Here is a 22,753-nt window from a genome sequence, read left to right on the forward strand (position 1 = left end):
GTGTTAATTGTGACAATAAGTCTGTTCCTGAATTATTTTTTCCCTCTCAACCACAGTTACATATGTTGTCTTTGTCATACCAATAAATGATTTACTAGGTGGAGTAATGAAGACACTCAGCAGGACTGAGACATTTTTGGGGCAGGGAGAGAAACAGGGTATCTGACAGCTTTTTAAAATGCACAGGCTGTAATTTCAAAAATAATTATCCTTGGATAAATCCACCACAGAGGGAAGCATAGTGGTCCTGAGCAGCACAACAATATCTGAAGAGGAAGAATGACTCACAGAAAATAAATTTCCTTTCAGGTTCCCTTTGAGTGTACAACAATGAATGGTACAAGCAGGGGAGAGCTGGTAGACTGTAAAGGTGTTAAAAAATCTTCGTAACAAATGTAAGAAAGGACACTCTCGAGAAATTTCTGAATTTAAAAAAAAAGCAACCTGTCCTGGAAAGTACCTCTCATGTTCCAGGAAGTATGAGGTGTGCTCTGCACCCAGGGCCTTCAGAGCTTAGTCCTGGGAAAAGAAGGATTTTATGCCCTGAACTGGTAAATGATCACGCTGGTGCCTAACTTCCCCATCAACTTCAGTGTGACTAGTCAACTGTATAAAGTCATTTATATGTATAAAGCACTTGCAGGATCAGAATACAGATTAGTTCTGTGCCTGAGCTTCAGTCACAACCAAATTTTTGCAGCTGACTAATAAAAAGTTCCAAACTGGAGTTGCATGAAGTGATGCCGTGCTTGCAGCGTTTGCCTTCCTTAGGAAAACCTGTACAGGTAGGGTTGAGGTCAGAGAGCGTACATTTATTAACTTTTGATCTTAGAGGGCATATCACTAGGCTTTGCTTTGATTAAGCTGCTTGAGATTACTCAGTCTTTACCTTAGTTAGCACAGACCTCAACCAGCCATAAGCGTTAACTGGAGTATGTAGTAAAAGATCACGTATTAGCTAATCCCAAACTGTTCTCTAGCCCTTTAGCTACATAAACCCGTTCAAGCCTCAGTCGTGTATGTTAACATACATTATGCAAGTACTTCAGTCTGCGGTAACCTAACATTTCTTATATTTCTTTGCACAGGCTGCTGCAAATACAAAAAGATTCCTTTCACTTCCTAAAAACACTAAACTCCCAGAGAAACTACGAGTGAGAAATAAAACATCTTCCAGAGGTAATGACAAATTTTCTGCTGCCTCTTACTGTGCTGCAGTCATTTTGCCTACGTAGAAGGAAATTTTTTTTAGGGATGATATAGAGAAATCAGCATACTAATTTTCAAATAAATATTAAATGTTTTATATTCACATGCTTTCATTCTAGAGTTAATATCTTCATAGCATATTTCTAGGTGTTGGGTGTTTAGCAGGGGTCTTAGAGTATTAAAAGCAATGGGTCCTAAAGGAGATATTTGTGTGTAGAGAAATGCCCCAGCAAGCAGAGTCTTGTGGGGCTTTCTCAGTTCAAATGCTGTAGTGGCGTAGTCCTTGCAGCACATCTCCTCATGTGAGCAAGCAGCAGCCTGAAACAGTTCTGCACCAGAAACACTGCCATGGCTCATTCTCCTTGTCTTTATTCCATAATGTCCGGATCTCCCTCTTGGATTATGAGCCTATTCGGTTTCTTTTCTCACTGGCGTCAGGGTAGAGGGGACAGCCCTGGGAACCAAACCAGAGAGAAGAATGAGGACGTGAGGTCTGGTTTATAGTTCTCATGAAGAACTTCTCAAAATCCTGTGGTTTACAACCAAGATGTCAATTTTTGTTTTTCTGCCTAAACTCACCAATGTTTCATATTGGAATTCTTGAATTCTAACAAAAAAATAAAACATCTGGAGGAAGACAATAATTTGATGTGAAAACTTTGCCCAATTCTATATATTACTTTTGATTACTACCAGTTGCATTACCATGCTTATACCATGCTGAGGAGCATTGCCTTTCATGACAAGCAACCGTCAAGATCTCTTGCTGGGAAGATTACATCTCTGCACAATCACTAAAATGTCTTGATCCCCACCCCGATTAGTTTCCCACTCTTCCAATTTAATTAAGCAACAGACCATGTTTTTGTCTGTTAATAATTACATCTTTGCTCTCCTGAATGTAGGATGCCTTTTATTCTGTAGTTAAGTCTGCAGAGGTCACATACTGTCACCTAGAATTAAAGAGGAAATGTGCCTCCAGATTATTCAATTGTCAAAAAATATATTATTTGGCATATTTAGGGGGGGGGAAAGCCTGCAAACACAGTATGATGAAGACCTTCCTTGATATATAATTATCTGTGTGAATGGACAATTATGTGGTGATACATTTCGTTGACCCCTTCCTCACCTTTTTAAAAGAAATAACTTGTAGGCTACTAATGGAAGTTGTTCTTATGACCCTTGCACAATACACAATTCTTTCCTTCGATATATTTAAAACATCATATCTGGCTTAAGTCTAAGAGCAAATTGGAGGCATTCATAAATGATTGTTAAAATGATTATCAAATGACCGAAGTGTGCAAGTTTTGATGAAGATGTTAGTCAATTTAAAAGAAGTCTGCTGGGGAAAATACATGCACATGTATACATCCAGAATGTTTCCAGCTTGGTTTACCTGGTACCGATCATTTAAGAGTATTCCCTGAATGATAATGCCAGCTTTCACTTGACCATTTTCTACCCTGCTGTGATGGGGTGAAGGAGTCTGCAGCACTTGCAACCTGTGAGATTTGTCATGTAGATTTTATTTGATATCTTACATTCAGGTATATTAAGGATGGGATGTTTCCTCCCATCTGTACATTGACCTTGGGAGATCCTTTGCTCGGTGGACTATTGATGCTCCTTTTCCAAAGTCAAGTTTCTAGAGTCCCTGTACACGTCGTGCTCTGGAAATGCCTCTCAGATTAGATTTCATGGGATGTGAGGGTGAGAAACCTCATTTCTGTATCCTGCTTGGCCGTAAGCGGGGACTAGACCCCAAGTAGCTCAGAGACAGGTTTTTCCATGTCCAGAGCTAGAACTGGGGAAATGTCGACTCAAATAGGGGGGCACTCGGCGACTGAGGAGCAGCTGAGTGAGGACTTTCTAAAAATCACAGTTTTGAGGGGAGGGATGCTTGTAAGTCAAATCTATCCTCTGTCCTGGCAGAGTTAAGTGTCTATTACTGGGTCTAATCGGAAAGCACCAAATTTAGGAAACACAGGGAAACTTCTTCTTTGGCTGCTAGTGCTCAGTGTGCTGTTATTGGAATATTCCTGAAACAGTAGTATTCTGCACCTAAAATTTTAATTTTGTTTTCAATTAACAGTGGGTGACAGCAGTGACTCTGAGATGGATGCAGCTACCACAGTGCTCAATCTAAGACCCAGAGCAGGGAAAATCTTGAGAGACCAGAGACTGAGACAGCAGAGGCCACCGCCTGAGTTTAGGGTGGAGTGGAAGAACGAAGTTGACGGGAGCAAGGACAGCCGAGGAGAGCAGCAGGAGCCGAGCACCTTGCCTCAGCCATCCATCGGGTTCAGGCAGCCACTGCTGACAAGACCAAGATTTGGTACTTTGAGCAGGGAAGATTTGACTGCAGACCATGGGTCGGCAAGACCTATGCCACCACCACGATTAGTTAGGCAGGCATCACAAGGGGAAAGGCAGAGAAATAAGCCTGAGAACCAGCCGTATTGAACATAGTGAAAAGAGAACTGTTGGTAATAAACCATGGACGTATCGAGTTAGGATTCTAAACGATCTGATCAGACTATGGGATCCATTAAAAAAACCAACCAAGCCTCAATGTGGATCTAACCACTTCCATTTGGGTAAAGTCAATGCCATTAACTAAGTGAAAGGAATACTGGAGCAGTTGCAAAGCTGAAGACATAAAAAACCAATGTCTTTTATAAATAACTTATGGCAATGCTTTAATTACATTATTTCCACTATTAAGATAGGATGGAAATGTGCCTTATCACATCATCTCTTGTGGAACCAAGTCATGCAGGTTCAATACCCAGTTATCCATTGAGAATCATTGTTGAAAGTCCGGTGGTGAATGGGTTCTTAACAAAATTCTGTATCATTTCAGATTTTATTTATAATCAAATAATACTTGTTTTAACCAGAGCTTTAATATGAGTAACACTGAAAATTGCACAATGCACCTATCATACAGAGTTTGTAAGAAGAATAAATATATTCCTGAAGCCCAGTTTGTTCGAAGAGCTGTGATGCAGAAAAAGAGGAAGAAGAGAAGGAACAAGCTGTAGGAGCAGAATTACAAACACAGTTTAGAGAGAGGACTTGCAACAGAGACAAGACCTGAATAGCTTGAATTTTTACTTTCTGAATTTTTGGCAGTATGTAACCTTTGAAAGGTACTGAGGATCGCCAAGGGAAATCTGAATGACCTTGACTTTCACTAATGTCAACAAGAGCTGAGAGCGCCTAGCAGGACACCAGAAGCCCTAAAAAGAGAAGACTTCAAGTGGATAAATAACATGCTTATTCAAAATTGCTTTTTGCACCTTAGTTTCTCAGTTGCAGTGTAAACACAGCAGTAGAATAGTTGCAGAGCGCTGCACATAGACAAAGCGAGCAGTCTCCTGTTTGAGTCAGGGACCACTGAGACTCAAGAAAGCTCGTTCACGCATGCTTGTGACCCTGGTCAACTTCTTTTACTTTTTGTTTCCTCATCTGTAAAAAGGGAAAGATAATCTTTTCTTTGTCTGAGCTATGCACTCCAAGGAACAAAAATGTTCCATCTAATTTGTTTGTACAGAAAAGTAGCACAGCAGGGCCCTGGAATCAGTTGAAATCACTGTGCACCTTAATAACACCCATAAGAAACAAGGACTTCTTCATCCTAGTGTAAATGGCTGCCATTTGAGTGCATATGGGAAGGGAGGGCGCATTAAAATAAACGATACTTAACTGTAGCTCTCAGGAATTTGCACTTTCTGTCCCACTTAATCTGTCTTAAGTTTTGAGCTTGCTTTAGCACAGATACACATTTCAGCACAATGCAGAAATCATTTTCATTCTACTTGTTAGAAGATTGATAACTTTCACTGAAGAATGTACACTGTGAAATCATAACTTTTCTTTTTCATTAGCACATTTCTAAATCTGTGGGCAATAAGATTAATTTTTTTTATTTAAGCTTGTTTTGAAAGAACTATTAAAAATCAGAATTTCCTTTTAAAATCACAGGGTAGATTTCTTTCAAAGGTTCATGGGCGGGGTTGATAAATTAGTTTTATAAATGGGGATTTAAGACTTTCCTTCTTCTAACAGCTTTTCCAAAATATTTATTTCACGTATGTATTTGAAATGTTAAACCCTCCTGAACTCTTTTATTGGCACAGGTCTTTCAGTCTTTTTCCTTTGTGCCAGCTGTGGAAGTTTCTGCTGTGTGTCAAATGCAAAGTCTAAGCTGCAGAGGGATGGCTATGTGAACCCTAGAAATCTCAGTCAAATGTTCATAGCTATTCTCAACAAACTATTTTTGTGGAAGGCAATACTTAGCTATCCTTTCATGATCATCTCCTGTTTGGAAATAAAACTGAATTCAAACAAAGCCAGCAAGCTTTAAAAACAAATTTGAATTTGTCTTTCAACAGGAAAATATGTTTCATCAGTAAAATTGTCAGCGAGTACTCTGTCACTGCGTTATCGAGATCATGTTTGAATAAGAAAGAAGCCTTGAGTTTAGATTTCAGTTTTGAAACCAGGTCCTCCTTGCAGATCAGACTGTTTAGATTAGGTGTTTTGTATCAGGCCCTGATCAAATAAATAAATAAATAAATAAATGCGAAATGTTGCACATCAACATTTAGTTTACTCCCTGTGGAGCTTTCTTTTCCGTGTGCTGGTAACGACCAAGCAATTGGCTTGTATCTGGGGAAAGCTGCCTTTTTTTTTTTCAAATGGTTGTAATTTTTTTTGGCACAATTTTTAATAATGAATGCAGGTTTCAGGAACCTTACTGCTCTGCTGGTTGTCCATTAGTACAGTGCATGCTCAGATAATTGGTACTTAAACTGGGTGCCCCATAGTACAAGCACGTCAAATTGGAGGTCGTTTTTATGAACTATGGCGTTAAGCTCTTGGTGCTTCAAAACATGCTAGCATGTTGTTACCTTTCCAAAGCACTTTGAGATCCATGGAAGACAAGCATCAAGGCAGATGTCCAGCACGGTTACACTGTGAAGCAGAATCACAAATTTCCTGGGACTCTGTCTCCTTGCAAGTGCTCTCTCCCTTCCCCACTCCTGCTCCTCCCCGGCTCTTTTCCACTACTGCTGGGTCAGACCCTCATCATCTCTGGGAACTATCCTGGTTGTTCTCCTTTTCAGCAGCAATGACAGCAGCAGGTGACACAGGCTGCGTCCCAGGTAGCCCTTCTCATTCAACTCTTGCTCTGGTTTGGGTCAGAGGTTTGCCTTTTCCTATCTTTTTTTTTCTTTTCCTGCAAAGGAGAAACAACTTCAGTAGCACTTTTTGATCTTTCTAAAGGGCCCATGTAACTTTAGCTTGCAGAGGAGACTTCTCCTTAGTGTTGTATCAAAGAGAGCTTGTCTGCTGGAGAATGAAATGCCCAATAAATCTGTCCTCGAGCACCATCTGATGGGGAAAGTCATGTATTGACTGGGGACATGTTTTTCACTTTTTCAGGAAACCACATCTTCAGCAGTGGCTGTGAAACTCGCCAAATCCACATACAAATTTTTTGTTTCCAGATGGACTCCCCAGTACACCCTGTAGTATTGGTATTTTACTGCTCTGGTGAGGAAGCACAATGCCCAGTTGTCCAGTTTTAGGGACAGCAGGAAAATACATATGTTACACTCTGAATTAGGGTTTTCTGAGAATTTCTTTCCCCCTTCAGCTGCTGAGAGGCCTATAAATCGAAAGTAAATAGGATACGAAAGTAGGGATAGCAAGGGCTAGAGAGTAGATAGACATCCAGTTATCTGTTTTAAGCAGATATTTGAAAGAGAAAACAAGAATAATTTGCCATAAGAGACAAAATTTTAAGGGCTGTCCGACCTGGTACTAAAGTATAATGCAAGCTCCACTGAAACCACAGGTGTTTAACAAAAGAAACCCATGCTGCATAACAATTTAGAAACTTGAGAATATCCTTCTCCGCTGAAGCCACATAGAAATCACATGGAGAAACAAAGTTAAAAATTTGGCCAAAATAACATCCATGCTGTTATGAAGAGTATCTTGGGGTCTCTGGGAACAAATACACTGCACCCTGCACAACCTTTTTCAAGAGGTCCACCAATTCCAGACACCAGCAACATTTTAAGGCTGACGCTTGTCGTGGTTTAACCCGGCAGGCAGCTAAACACCACACAGCCATTCGCTTGCTCCCCCCTCCAGTGGGATGGGGGAGAGAACTGGGGGGGGGAAGTAGCATTCATGTGTTGAGATAAAAACAGAAAAGGAAGGGAAAATAATAATAATAAAAGAATATACGAAGCAAGTGATGCACAAAGCAATTGCTCACCACCTGCCGCCCGATGCCCAGCCAGTCCCCAAGCAACGGCCCCCCCGGCCAGCTTTCCCCAGTTTATGTACTGAGCATGACGGCACATGGTATGGAATGTCCCTTTGGCCAGTTTGGCTGTGCCCCCTCCCAGCTTCTTGTGCACCTCCAGCCTTCTCAGTCGGTAGAGCATGGGAAGCTGGAAAGGCCTTGGCTAGTGTAAGCACTACTTAGCAACAACTGAAACATCAGTGTGTTATCAACATTGTTCTCACCCTAAATCCAAAACACAGCACTGTACCAGCTACTAGGAAGAAAATTAACTCTATCCCAGCCGAAACCAGGACAGGCAAGAAATGCTTCAGCTGGTCACCATTTCCAAAATTGTCTAAGTTCTACCAACATCCCCCACCTCCTGAAGAAAAGACGAAGGATTTTGAAATTGGCTGGAGGAATGGGGTTTGTACTGTAAGAGCTCTGATCCTATAAAATATGCTTGTGAATATGCTTAAAACATGGCATCTGCAATACACAGCCCCAGCCAGGCCAAGAATAGATTGGAAGCTCAGCCCAGGAAACAAAATGCAAACAGGAGAAAGAGGAACAGCTTTAGGACACAGTAGCGAGAGAAGTCATGGACTACCTAACTCACCTGATTCAGGTGCTATTTAAATCCAGGAGAGAGAGGAGGACTAGCAGTCTTTTTTCTCTCTCATTTTAGCAGATCATGATGTACTTTTTAGATAAACCTGCAGCTGTGCTTGACACAGTCAGTTGTGTGAATGACCACGAGGAAGCTGTCTTACAACTTTCAAGTCAAAGGGTTTTATCTCCCTCTTGGCCTATTTATTAGATGGCCAGCTAAATGGGGAGCTACTTAAAAAGAAAAAAAATGCATGGCAGCTTAGCTCTCTGAACATTCAAAGGACCCTTAGCATTTGGGAGTTATTCAAAGTTGGGGCTGAAAATTGTCCCTCTTGGATATTGTGCTGAGCCACTTCAGAATCTTCCCCATCAGAAGAATTCTTCTTGCAGGTGGTAGGCAGATCTTCTAATGGGACAACACGATGGGAGATTGGGTTAGCATCATTCCTCTCCCAAGTAGGCAAATACTGATGCGGTTCCCCTACAGCACTGACGTGCTTGGAAGCCTTTTTATCCTGTGAGATTTGACAGAGTATGAGGGACTACGATCACAGGAGGGAGAGTAATAGTTACACAGGCTGCTCTGGTGAGTCTCACTGTTTCAAGATCTGAAATGTGCTCAGGTTTACATTTATGATTTGTGAGTTAAAACAGCACCCTAATTGCCACAGGTTTTGTTTCAAAAAGTAATTTTTTTGCCACAAAAAGGAAAAGGCATTTTAAATACCCCAGTTTACTTCATTTATTTTTCATATCTAAAACCTCCTGTTTATTACACACTTGACAGGATGGAAAAACAGTCTCTATCATGTAGCACATCTCAAAAATAGTCCTTTGATGCTAATATATGATTGAAAATAACTAGAAATTTGGCTTTGTTTCTCCTTGTAAGTTAACACAGAAGTTTTTCAGAACTTCCCTTTAAAACAAGCTCTACAAACTTTCATTTTTATGAGAAAGAAGCCTGAGCTCCACTCACAATCATTTGATTCTCAGAGTTCAGGCTACAGTATACTCCCTTAAAAGATTCATGATCAGCTCTTCATGAATGAGTCTTCAAAATTATAGCAATAACAGCACAGTTGGGTCTTGGGTTTTCAAATCCCAGTGTCAGGCTATAAAACATCACTTACCCAGGGATATTCCATAGCACCCATAACCAAATGGGGGCTGGCAGCACCTGAACATACCCACAGAGGTTCCCATCAGCTAGAACGCGATGGCCTTACAGGGTGCTTGAAGTTAACGAGCAAGCCAGTTAGTAAGCAACGCTTGTCCTGTTTTGTTGCTGCATTATCTGCTCAATAAATCAACCTGTTCTCAGAAAATGAGAATGGTACTGACCTCTGTGATGGTGCTGCGGTGAGTAAATTCAGAGAAACGAAAACAGGACAAGAAACCGAAATCTGCAGAACTGGTATGTTTATGAAGGATCTCTTCAAGTGTACGCAGCATACACCAACATGGAATAAAACTTACATTTGCTTCATCATTTAAAAGCAACAAAATCAGTACCTATCATATGCTACCAGCTGTTTTACAGAAATAAATGTCTATATTGTATACATAGCCTCTTCAACATCAGTGGATCATAAAGGTCAGAAAAGCAGTCACTGTTAAAAAAGTGAAAATTTCGAAAGGTAAAAAGCAAAAAAAAAAACCCCAACCCTGCCTACAAGCCCAAGAAAACCAACCCAAAACTAAAGTAACAGCAAGCAAGAGAAAAATCTTAATTTGCAGTGATTTGCAGGTAGAAACATTTTTCCTTTAGTCCATATTCAGATGTTTTGTTAGTCTTTAGATACCACAATCGGATTCAAGAAACTGCTAAGTAATTAAAGTACAGCCCACTAGACTGAAGCCAAAAATAGCTGCAACTGCTTCTCCCTCAACTTAAAAGGGGGAGTCACATCTCCTCATCTCCAGGAATGTCATTTACTCATCATTCTCTGAACTTGCACGGTTATGGCAACTAAGAGACAACACAGGGGATCCAAACATGGTCTCCAGGCACTAGGAAACAGTAGCTTTAAGCACTCCATCTCAAAACTGTTAATTTCTCTATTTTCTTTTATTTCTTCTTCTTCATGCACTGTCAAGCCACTTCTTGGCTGAATCCTTGGCTCCTGTGCCTTTTATGTGAAAAGTAGGCAGATTCAAATGATCATTTTAAGGAACAGCTTGAAGAAAAAAAAAAACCAACAAACATCTGCACTTCATATTGACTTGAACACCTCTATTTTGTGCTATAGTTTCAGCAGAGGAAGAGGGGAAAAAACAGAGCAACAAAATGACAGATGTGGAATGTCACTTCATTTTATTTCTATTCCTTAATAAAAAAAAAAAAGAAAATTAGGGCAACTTTTCTGTAACTGAGTCTTTACAAAGAAGAAATGTTTCTGCAGCACTTCAGAAATCATTTTGGCCTACAAGTAAAAAATTTTTCTTCTGTAACATCAGTTGCAACATGTCCCTGAGACCACAGCCTTCCACAGATTTCTCAAATCAATTATGTAATTTTTATTTAGCATATATAGAGAACTATTTTTCAAAATAGAACAAAAATATTTGCTGATTGTGGAAAGCACGTTTTTCACTTATGTATAAACAACAGTGAAGTTTTTATAAGCAGAAAAGCAATATTCAGGCAGCTGTATATGTTAGTATAAACTGCATTTTACAGTGTTTACAGAATTCAGCTTTCATCAGTGCAGCTACTTAGAAGGGTAAATGTCATCTGTTACCTCATATAACCAACAAGTATAGTAAAAACTACTAAATCTTTCATATATATTAATTTTTGAGGGTTTTTTTTTTTCCTACCCTTTTCCTTCAGCCCTTGCTATAGTTGCAAAACAGAAGTCCCTGACTTACAGAAGGGTGGTTTTAGGCAAAAAAAAAACCAACCCCACGCCTTTTTATAAGATGGAAAGAAAGAAAACAGGAAATTTAGGGCGAGAATGTTTTGGGGCGTGTACCAAGCAAGACAAGAGGAGATAAGACACTTGAAAATGCCACAAGTTCCCAAGGAGAAATGAAACACAGATTATTACAATAAGGAACTCTGAGGATATGTACTGAAATCATAGCAGTAATAAGACACACACTCATTATGTCAATATATAAAATTAAGACAACTCAGAATTCTATACATATTCCCATGGTGCTGCCACTGGAATTGCTGAGGCTTCAACAAGGATTTAAGTGATAGCAGGCACTGGAAAAGGTAAAGAAGAAAAAAAAAAAAAGGCAAAGCACCATCTATGACTCTCCTGAAGCAGCAACACTATTTGCATGGATGTGTTCAAGGAGTTAACTAAATTGTTTTTAATTAAAAAAAACAAAACAATTATACATAACTGACTTTGTACTTTCATCAAGTAGTACTAGGAAAAGCATATGGAACGTTATCAATGCAAAATACATTTTTTGTATGTTTCAAATGAAATGAACACAGTGGTGACTGGCAAGCAGTATGAGCTGGAACAGTAAATAGCACAGGAGAGTGCTACAACTCCCACTCTAGCTCTGAGAGCAACCTCTCATTAGTTAAACAGTGCAGATAAATGAAGACTAAAATACCAACAAATAAACAGTATTTCTCTTGCCACTGAAATGTCACTTATGCCTCCAGAGATGAGAGAGAATGCATTAATCCAGATCCATGAACTACTGCTAGTTCCTCCAGCACACCTTTAACAGTCATTCAAAAGAATTAAGAAAGAGATTTATTCTTAAAATGAAGGCAGAAAAATTGCACAGGAAATATTAACAAATAATTTATGACAAAGTTGCTCAGTAGAAGTTATTACTAAACAGAAACCACCAGTTCAAGTTTCAGTAAGGCTTACATTCAGTCTCAGTTTCAGTCTGAATGACCCCGTAGTATTATAAAACTGTCCATTTTAGGCCTTCTAATACATGAAGTTAGCATATACCCAATTCTGTTACCTGGGAAAGACCAGGAATCAGCAGGGGTTGGATGGCTACCCCAAGATGCCTAAATCATGCTGTGCAGCAAGTTTTGTAGACAAAGTATGCTTAACAAAATCACGTAAGCGGCCACCCTGTTAATTAAGCTACTGTCACAGCAGACAAATGGCAGCAGACCACAGCGTAAGAAATTAAGGCTAACGAGCTATATTGCAAATTCTCCTTCTGATTAAATAATAAAAATTAACCTCTGATTAAATAATAAGAATCAATTTCTGTCTTTTAACAATCTATCAATCTAAACACCATTTCAGATGTGAGCTACAAGCAGGATTTGTGTATTTCATGTCATTCTTTTTTTCCCCTCCAAAAAGGTTAAAAATCCATAAAAAAATCCCAGCCAGTACGATACAGCAACACCTGTCCCTCTTGCAAGTGTTCTAGTAGTACCAGTTAGAATAACATCTGTCTAGAGCTAAAATCCCTGCAGCAGAAATATTTATATGTACTTGTCTCCACGTGAACATCATGTGCCCTCTTAAAAGATCCTGTTACTACTGTACAAGTCTGGCATGTGTAAGCATCACCCCAGGCTGATTCACTTTGCCTCTCCTGTAAGATACATCTATGCAATCCAAATTTGCAGCTATTGATTTTTTAACTTAACGTTTCCATGGCTGCAGTATTTTTGTTTGTTCGCGTTCATTATCAGAATAGCTACTAGAGCCAGTCCAACCCCTAGACTTGGAGGGCCACAAGGACTGAACTCCTGAGCGATTCCAGAAAGGAGCGGGGCAACTATACGTCCCACTGAAGTCACAGACTGTCCAACACCTAGGAGCATACCACTGGCCTCATTCCCACCAATGGTCAATTCAAGATCAATGATACAAGTACGACCTACAGTAGTTGAAAAGGCTAAGAACGTGGAAGACAAAATGACCATCCATATGCTCAGCGCTGACGCATACAGGAGAATCAACGTGCAGGTAAGAGTGCTGGAGTGCAACAAAATTCTGTAAGTGTTGTGCTGATAGAGTCTTGTTATTGGTCCGAGCAGACAACCAGCCAGGACTCCAAGTGCACTGCTATAGCTCATTAGGTATCCAGCAAACAAGGGTTTCACCCCAAATCTCTCCTCCAAGGCCAGACTAAAATTACTATAGTACAGCAATATAGCAACAGACATCAGCAACCGCACTAAAAATATATCCCACAGATCAGAGCACGCAATTCCTTTAATCCTCTTCAGCACTGTTGCAACTTGGATCCACGGGGACTGGAAAAGACTATCTCTTGCCATAGCTCCATTAGTTCCTGATTTCAAGTGCAGGTCACGATTTGCTTTTGCTGAAAAACTGTCTGTTCCTTTGTTGCCTTGTTGATGTTCCCTATTGCTGGTGTTTTCTTCACTCCAGGGTAACATCCAGACAAGACCTACACAGATCAAGAAATTAGCTGATTTCATTCAATTGCATTAACTTTACATGGAAGACATTAGTCCGATTGTAAGTTTACTTAGTGTAAAGATCAAAATTCCAAAAAGGATTTTAACAATCACTTCAAAAAATTACAAAGATTAAGTCTAGTGTTATTCACAGTATCAGTTCAATTCTAAATGCGATGAAAGCAAGGAAGGAAAACACTGAGGTGACACATTCGCAACATATAAACAAATCTAAAGGCTAAAGCCAAAATTCTGATTTCTAGTCTTCATCTTTGGGCATATTAAAAATTCCCATTCCTGCGTCTGACTGTAAAAGTGATATATACAATGCAGAGGAGAAGCATCTGGAGGTTAATGGTTTCAAAATTTCCACCCTTCCACACAGGTTCAAATTCAAAGGGTAGTACCGGTATACAGAACATGTATGCCATAGATGGTAAACACACCATGAATTCAAGGTATTACAATGGCATAAAAACAGAAAAATGAGGAATGAAGGGACCCAAGATGCAAAATATGCCATACAACTTACCAGCATTCAGAAGGAAGATAGAGGCACACATGAAAGACGTTTGATAAAAGCCATCTTCCAACTCTGTAAGGTAGCCACCAACGACAGGCCCCAGAATGAAGCCCACACTAGAGGCTGCATTGAAGCGTCCCATTACTAAAGGGCGGTCTCTCTCAGAAACCAAGTCAGAAAGCAGGGCTTTAGAGATGGAGAGTGTGTGTTTGAAAATACCTGCAACATAATTCAAACATGAATAGAAAAATAATAGACAACAAAACAAATAGAAAAATAATAAACCTGTATTGCTCAGTCCAAAAGATTAAAAATGACAGAAGCTATCTGAAATATCAATGTTCAAAATCTATTTTTAAGCTTCCATAAACCACAAATTCTTCAGTGCTAGAGTCATGCAGCATGTTGGCCATGAACATCATCCTGGCTGTTCAAGGATTTGGACTTAGGAATCAAAATTATTCACGCATCTGTGTCAAAGGAGTGCTCCTGCAGCCCTGCTGAAAGAAGAGCTAACTATGCTGAGTGCTGGAGCACACCAGGAATAAAACAGCCACTAAAATAGGAACTTGCGAGTGGGTAATGGTGGAGTAGGAATGGTGTGTCTGTTTATGAACATAGCTCTGTACCAACTTTGCCGAGTATGGAGATTTCCAGGATTGTAACATATCAAATTCATATGGGAGACGGGTGGGCAGCAAAGGAAGAGCACAGAAGGGTAAGCATGCTGCAGGAATACTAATAATGCAATCTTTTATGCTCCTTCCCTCTGACCGGGACAATGCTGTCACAGTCACAGTCCTGTTAGCATTAAAAAGTATTACCTCTACTGAGTAATCAAATATCAATCAAACAATTCATTAGCAAATTGTTTTTAAATTAAGAAACAATATGAACAGTTCCTAAATCAAGACTATGGGCCATAAAAGTGCCCTTCAGTAGACGTGTCCATAGCAATAGCAATGCTTATTATATCAGAATATATGCAATAGGCTGTGATGGTTTGCTCCCCCCCTCCCCCAACCTGACCTTTATCTCCCGTAACCCTGCTCAAGCGATAACTACCGGGGCAGTCGTAATGGATGCGTCTGGTGGTGATAGCTGCGTCCGGCTCAAAGTGGATTTGGGAGCCAGATAACAGCACAATAGCCAAGGGCTATTGTGAGCAATGCGCCCACTTAACCAGTGAAAATCTGTGAGCGCTATGCAAATATGACTATGGGTCAATCACCTTAGCCCCATAAATAACGAGCAGCCCAAGTGCCCTTTGAGCTCTCCTGCATGGCAGCGGGCTGCACGACAGGTTCTCTCCTTGAGTAGGGACGCCTCTCAGGGTTACTCCTGGAGGTTGAGAGATTCCTTGCCACAACAGATACTCGGTAAGTGACTAATAGCATGCTAAACTTTGAAATCTTAGCTAAGCAAGATAAAGGATTGATTGCACGTATACAATCCTTTAGACATAAACCGTTGACCAAGTCTGGGACTAGGATTGGATCCAGCCGCACCTAGACTCCTCTCTGAGAAGGAGTTTAGAAAGTAAGGGGGTCCTTTCTGAACCTCATGACTCAACGGGAAGGTGTCCCTGACAGTTCTGTCTGACCCTGTCCTCTATGCAGGACGTAATCAAGTGTACCTTGCCATCGAATCTTGTTAAACCACTGCCGCGTTTACCATTGAACTTTGTTAACTCACTGTTTTATATCAATAAAGTGTATTGTTGCTTCTCTCTTACAAGTGAAGTGCAGTCTCACTCCATCCACAACATAGGCGTTCAGCTATTATAAGAACTCTGATACGAACCCTGGCACAAGCTTAGCTTCAGTGCTGCAAACGTACAGGCTTTTGCACAACATAAATATTCTTTTGAAGCAGTGACCTAAAATTTCAGCCCAATTTTGTAGTATCACTTTGAGGTATATTTCCAGCATGAGAAAAAACAATAATGCACATATCATTCCATTCTGCATCGCAAGTGCAGGCCAAGATTTCCAGCAGTGATCTGGTGTATTGTTATGACTAACCTTACGATAGCCTCTTTCAAGGAATTGCTGCACTCCTATTCTCATAAAATTCAGCCACTCAAGGAGGCACAAAGTTGTGACAGTTTTTGAGTATTCATTTCAAATTATTTTCAGAAAAAAAAGTCATGAGAATGTTTGATTTGTAGAGATTTTTCCATTACTAGGGTTCAGTTGGTGCTGCTGGATGATGATGCTATGTAGCCATCCACATACCACAATTTCTCTAGCAGTAATTCTCAAGCTGAGACTATAGGGAATTTAAAGCATTTACTCACCTACAGGGACTCTAGAAATGGCAAACAGGAACACAGTGGTGGATGTTCCAAGAAGGAAGTAACCCAGTGCACTGAGAAGAATACAAGAAAGCAGGGAATACCGTCTTCCTACTATATCACTCCAGCAGCCCTTTTATAAAGCAGGAAATTAAAATTAGCTTTTTATAACATTTAACTATGTACAGTGAACAATGAGTACTTCTAAATTAAATTGAGACAAGAGATCAAAGGACTGTCAATGAAAGCTTAATAAGCTTATTACACAACATTCCTAAGTGCTCAAAATCTGGAAGTGATGAGCAGAGTTCTGCCCTGCCGGCAGTGCACCTGCTGAAACTATCATTCTTTTTCATGTCATGCATACAGCTTTTTAAAAAATAATTTCTCTCTTTTAAAAATACAATCCTGCAATAAACACCATGAAATATTAGTAGTAGGGGCCCTCTGAAAATGTTATCACAACCGACCACAAATATTTCTTTGCACCAATAGTCACTACGTACTAGACACTTGTTGAGCATCCTAAAAGGAATGATCTTAGCTATGAGGAGTTTCTCATCTGAGTGCAGACAAGTAGGAAGTATTTATGAGAAGGGCAAGCAGTAAACTTGCATGCAGCTTGATTCCAAACAGGAAGTTTTTTAAGAAAGTAGGCAACAGTCTTGCAGTTCAAAGAAAATGCCACAAGATTACAGAAGCAAATTATACCAGGTGGCCTGCATAACAAACCCTGAAACAGTTTTTTTTCATGAGATGCTCAAATCTGCTCTTTTGAAAGCTAGGAGGTACCAGGGTAATATTAAAGGTGCTGCTGGCTAAACACAAGGATCTAAGGTATTGATAGGTAAAGCACACATTCAAGAGGTTCAGCCTTGATGTTTAGTCTTTGCACTCCTGCTTAGATTAGGATGTAAAAAAATCAAAAGCTAATAGAAAACAAAACCAAACAAAGCTCAAAGGCATAATGCATGAATTTAGGCCATATGGCAAATTACAGGGCACTACTCATTAAGCAGGGAAAGCAAATGCTAGATAACAGGCTTATGGAGAGCTGACTCGTGAGACTACTTTTTGGACAGGCTACTGCATTGAAGAAAACTGCTGTACTAGCACCAAAACCGAAGAGAACCCTGTGTGACTGAGACATGCTCAGTAATGTATGTCTGAGCCCAAATCTGGATTCTAGTTTTTGTCTAAAGACTGTATTCTGTTTAGTTTTGAAAAATTTGATAATTCCCTATAAACGAAACAAACATTTTCCACACAAACTAAAAACTGGATTCACCAACCAAAAATGTTTATATAAACACTATAAACATTTTGAAAATTTCATGAAACACTATTATTAACCTCATCCCTTTTTTCCCCTAAAATCCATAGAAATACCAACATACTTAGGAATGCAGTGTTAGAACTCACCACAAATGTGCTGGAAAATAGTTGCATTATACCATAGAGAGATCCTAAAAGAAACAAGTAAAATACCAATGTTAAAAATTAAACTGATTTTTTTTTAAAATGAGAACTGCACAGATTTTTTAAATAAGGAAACATCAGAGAAACTCTGGGAATAATTTACTAAAAGAATAAGAAGAGGGAGCAGGACAAACCAAGGGTGGAGTTTAGCACATAACCAAGGAAATAGTTTCTGCTGAAAACTTGTACGATTGTGTAATGAAGAAGGATGTTGCTTTGTATTATGTATTAAACACTGGCATTTATAATTGCTTTCTCAGAATCAGGAGCGAATTTCATTACTGGGAGGCACTAATTACTTTCCACTTGGCACTTCAATGTGTTACAAGGCACCACAGAAGCACTGAAGAAACCACTGACCCTGCTCTTTCATTTTGGAGGCTAAGAGTTTAGCAGCAGTTAGTAACAGAAGAGAAGCAAAGAGAAGCAGAGAAAAACATCTGCCAGCCTCTTTCATTTATAAGAATACACCCCAAAACCCAGTATCTTTTAAAGTTAAAAATCAAAGCCGACTGTTGAAACGAAAACATATTTTTGATGAATTGCTGCTTAAAATACTACTCTGACAACTCAGAGCAGAACCAGAATTATTTCATGAAAAGTGCTAAATTTCATCCAAAATAAAAAAGCAAAGTAATAAAAAACTGAGCAACAGAGCCCATGTCAACCACACGTAGCTATAAAGAATATCATACTTGTATCATTACAAACCATAAACAGTACCATAAGATATAAGTAAGAACTTTAGAACCACGGAACTTCATCTTACCACTTCATGTTTAAGATAAAATTCCAAACCTTCAGAATTTACTTGTAAACACTCCTTAAAGACGATAAATATTTTGTCAAAAGACAGCTGCAAGGAATTTAATCAAACTGGGAGCAATCACGAGCTTTGGAAATCTCAGGAGAACCAGCTGCAGAAGTACTGTTTGCAAAGCCTGTAAATAACAATAAAACTAAAAGCAACACCTCTGGCTCCCAAAGTTGCTGAGCTGTGAATTCTTGGATGCTGGAAAAGCATCTGTACAAGTATTACCGCAAGTCTTCCTTGTTCTTTCCAAGAATGCTCTTTCCCAAGCACCTGCTTTTGGCTACTGTCAGTATGCAAGTTTGGACAGGTCTTTGGGTCTAACACAGCATGGCTGCCCTTACCGTTTTACTTGGAAATTGGCCTTACTTTTCATTATGCTACTAGCAAGGAAGATTTATGTTACAATGTCGAATTTGCAGTAAGGCATAATCCAGTTCACATTATCTTACTCTTTGGTAAATCAGCCAAGTACTGCAACTCACCTATTACTCCAGCAACTGTATGACTTGCTCCTAGAGATTTGATATGAAGGTTCATTAAAGGAACAACCATGCTTACACCAAATAAATCCTGAAAAGAAGGCAGGAAAAGTTTTCATAACTGATCACTTTTACAAAGATGATCGCAACCTGGCTTAATAACAGTCGGTATTCTAAAAAAAAAAATTAAATTATTTCCATATCAATACAAGATTAAAAGAAAATTTTTCATGGCCAATGTGGTATGCTGTAACCTCTACAACGCATCCAGTATATACAAAATTACAAACACACATAAACTGAAAGATAAAGGATTGCCTCACAGAGGAGTTAAAACTATGAAAACGGCAATCTTCTTTCCCCTTCCAGATACAATAATTCTGAAGATATATATTTAAACATTAAATATTCCTTTAACATATATTAAACTTTATCTGTTTAACAAGAAAAGTACTCAGTACCAGTATTTTAAATTCAAAGCGGTCTGTAATTTCAATCATCTAAAAATACTTTTTACTTGTGCAAAGAGAGTATATTTGGAAAATCTACAGTATTTTAACTCTCAACAACAACGGGGAAGAAGCTATGGTAGATCTAAACCTACCTACAGACTGCCTTTATGTATAATTTACGAAATGTAGTGAAAAGACAGAAACATGAAAAAAAAAAGGAAAAAAGCAAAGCGTAAGTGAAAAACATTGTGTAACAGGAGGGCAAAGGACACTGCCCATCCTGAACAGTACAAGGATCTCCTACTTATTCCTTTTGATTTTTTATCTTTTGTTAAGCTAACCACATTGACCCAGTAGTTCTTTCACTACTACTATCCGGCACAGCATACAGTGTCCTGTATCAGAGCAGAACCTTACAGAGGATCTATTGGAGCAAGATCACCTTTTATCAGTGACTGCTTGAGCTGAACTAGACCAGCCCTTCATAGTATGCCCAAAGCCTGAATAACTGTAGCAATGTGTATCACTAAGCAAATTCTCAGCATCTGCCTTTAGGTATCTTTTGATGGTTGAAACTGAGACGTACAAGGTTAGAATCATTATTAAATGCACCAGCATGAGCAAACAGAGCACACGACTTACGAACATCTTTAATAACACAATCTTAGGTGTCATCTGCAAACCTGAAGAGAGGTTCAATGACCTCGTCCAGGTCATTGATAGAGACGTTAAAAAGGACAAGTCTCAGAATATACCCTAGCAGTACTGGACTTGTCACAGGCACGCAGGTAGAGCAAGACCCATTAACCGCTGTCCTCTGATGGGCAGTTATTTCTCATTTCACCTGTAATTTCTTACGCCGAATGATAACTACGCTGTATTTGCCTGGTTACAGGAAGCTTGCATCACAGGCAACAGTTCTTTATGATATTTCACCACACTCTACACCCTCTAAAAGGACACCCACTTCTTGGTTGATTTGTGTGTACTCTAGCTCGGTGTCAGCAAGGTATTACAGGGTTGGAGAACCACAGTGTTTAAAAGTGAGCTAAGAAGCAAAGATTTTTCTAACACACTTTTTCCTGGAATATTTGCTCCAGGACCCAAACCAACTAGACTGTTTCTACTGCCCAACCTAAAGGGAGGTAACAGAATATATCTACATTTCACAGTGCAAATTTGTACTCATTTTCCAAGTTATCCCTTTTAATTTTAAATTAATTAAACTGCATTTTCCCAAGGCTCATGAATCACTACAGAATACAAACCTTCTTTAAGGTCTATACACTATGTTCTTTCAGCAAGGGTTTTTCTTTTTTTTTTTTTTTTTTTTAAGAAAAAGCACAGGTTTTTTTCTGGGGGGTTGGGCAGGGTTTTTTGTGGTTTTTTGGTTTTTTTTTTTTTTTTTTTAGTTTACACTAAGCACTGGTATTTCAGGGAAACAAGGAACAGCTTTCTGATAAGCGTAAGGCAACACTCAGCTTTAAGGGCGCTGCGCTATTCCATTTCATTCACCGGATAAAAAAATCATACCTTTGTATCAGACTGCGCGACTGTTTGCACGTCAAAAACAATACAGGCGCTACAAACCACTATCGCTACAAACATTCAAACCCCAAAAAAGGCAGTCGAAGCGATGTACCTCATAAACCCAGCAGGTTTATCTGGAGCGTAACGGGGTAGCCCGCTAGGAGCTGGGGCCCGGGGGCGCCCACCAGGCAGCGGCAAAGGACACGGGGAGGGTAATGGTGGGGGGTGTCTGCCCGACTTCGGGCTTTGCAGCATCTCCTGACAACCCTGAGGGGATCTCGCGGCTCCGGAGCCGGCTATGGGGCCGTCCCCCCTCTTCTGCCTCCAGCGCGGCCCCTCCAACGGCTGCCCCGGAGCCGCGGGGCCGGGCAGCGGGTGGTGTGGGGTGGGGATCGTTTCCCTTCTCAGGCACGGCCGCCCGTCCCAGGCCGCGCCGGAAGGGCACCATCGCCGCCGCACCCCGCCTCCCCGCTTACCAGGAAGCCCACTGCGTAAAGGCACCGCACGAAGCGGCCGGACGCCGCCGCTGGACTCCCCGCGGCTCTCCGGCCTCCATCCTCCTCCTCCTCCTCCATCCGGCCAGCGGCGGCCGCGGGTCCGCGCCCCGTAGCGGCCGGCGGCGCGGCGGCGGCGCTGGGCATGCGCAGTGCCGGCGGCGCGGCAGGAACATGGAGGCGATGGGGCAGGGAGCGGGGGCAAACCCTGGTGTTTTGTTTGCGTTAACGAGTGTGTTTCCTCTTTTTCAGGCGAGGAGGAGAAATAAGGATCCCTGCAGGTTTACGGAGGCCGTCGGGATTCCTGTCCCCCTCCCCCCCCCCGCACCTGTAGAACCTTCCTGCCTCTTCCCGGGTTTGTAAGTGGAGAGTTTTGTAACCCGTCACCTCAGGGCCTGAGGCTCTAAGGAAAGCAGGAAGAGCTAGGTAGGGTGGAGGGGCTTTGGGGGCAGAAATGCGCCCTAGGAGCGTGGTAACGGGTCCCCTGCACCGTTCTCTCGGTTGCTGTAGAAAGATGACTTTTGAACCTGCGCAGCTCCGAGCCTGCCTCCTTCATGGGGAAGAGAGGCTGGGTCCCACCGCTACTGCTGTTGCTTGGTCCTCTCACAGGGCTCGGCCCGGTGCCGTCATCAAGTGTTTCTGATGATGAGGTGTTTTCCTGCCTTGATATGTGGCTGGTGGTTGTGGTACTGAGCCGGGGAAGAAGGGCGTTCCTCTTTCTGCTTAGCGTGTACGCTGCCGTGCTGCGTTTCCATTACAGTCAGGGACAGCTGGAATTGTGGACGGCTATTGTGTTATAACGTATTTGCGTCCAAAGAAGTAAAACGGCATTCTTAAATCTCTGAGATGTACAGATGGAAGCGATTGTCACATGCAAAATACCTTTACGTTGGAGGCAGAGGGGATTTTTTTATGTACTTGCTAGGCCAGGGTTCAATGGAAGGGCTGCAGTTTTAAATACCTTAAAAAGAAACAAAAATGCACAAGGGAACAGGAGATGCTTTAGCTTGTTTTTAATTATCAGTAAGAAGAAGCTTTGAAAAATTATGACTTTTAAATTTTAAAAGTTAGCACCAGTTGATGAAGTTTGAGAATGATCAATCAATAACTGACAGTAGGGTAACTTAAGTTCTATCTTCGTGTTTTCAGAAGAAATAAATATCACAGGATCG

General features: G+C 40.6%; 2 protein-coding genes across 2 annotated transcripts in view; one reads left to right on the forward strand and one right to left on the reverse strand.

The window, feature by feature from the left end:
* SLC9A2 (solute carrier family 9 member A2) overlaps positions 1-5,573 on the forward strand; it is a 34,594-nt gene extending 29,021 nt beyond the window's left edge. The window contains exons 11-12 of the mRNA XM_076359881.1: positions 1,089-1,179; positions 3,308-5,573. Coding sequence (XP_076215996.1) covers positions 1,089-1,179; positions 3,308-3,678 — 462 coding nt within the window. The 3' untranslated portion in view covers positions 3,679-5,573. The remainder of the gene's footprint in view (positions 1-1,088; positions 1,180-3,307) is intronic.
* Positions 5,574-10,430: 4,857 nt separating this feature from the next.
* On the reverse strand, positions 10,431-21,666 carry SLC67A2 (solute carrier family 67 member 2). Its single transcript, XM_076359892.1, has 6 exons — positions 21,564-21,666; positions 19,109-19,196; positions 17,756-17,799; positions 16,337-16,466; positions 14,047-14,256; positions 10,431-13,504 (listed from the first exon to the last, which is right to left on the reverse strand). Exons 1-6 carry the CDS (start codon positions 21,660-21,662, stop codon positions 12,714-12,716), a joined length of 1,362 nt encoding a protein of 453 aa, XP_076216007.1. The 5' UTR covers positions 21,663-21,666; the 3' UTR covers positions 10,431-12,713.
* Between the last annotated feature and the right edge of the window lie 1,087 nt (positions 21,667-22,753).

This window comes from Aptenodytes patagonicus, chromosome 1, assembly GCF_965638725.1.
Source record: "Aptenodytes patagonicus chromosome 1, bAptPat1.pri.cur, whole genome shotgun sequence".
In the NCBI taxonomy this organism is placed as follows: domain Eukaryota; kingdom Metazoa; phylum Chordata; class Aves; order Sphenisciformes; family Spheniscidae; genus Aptenodytes; species Aptenodytes patagonicus.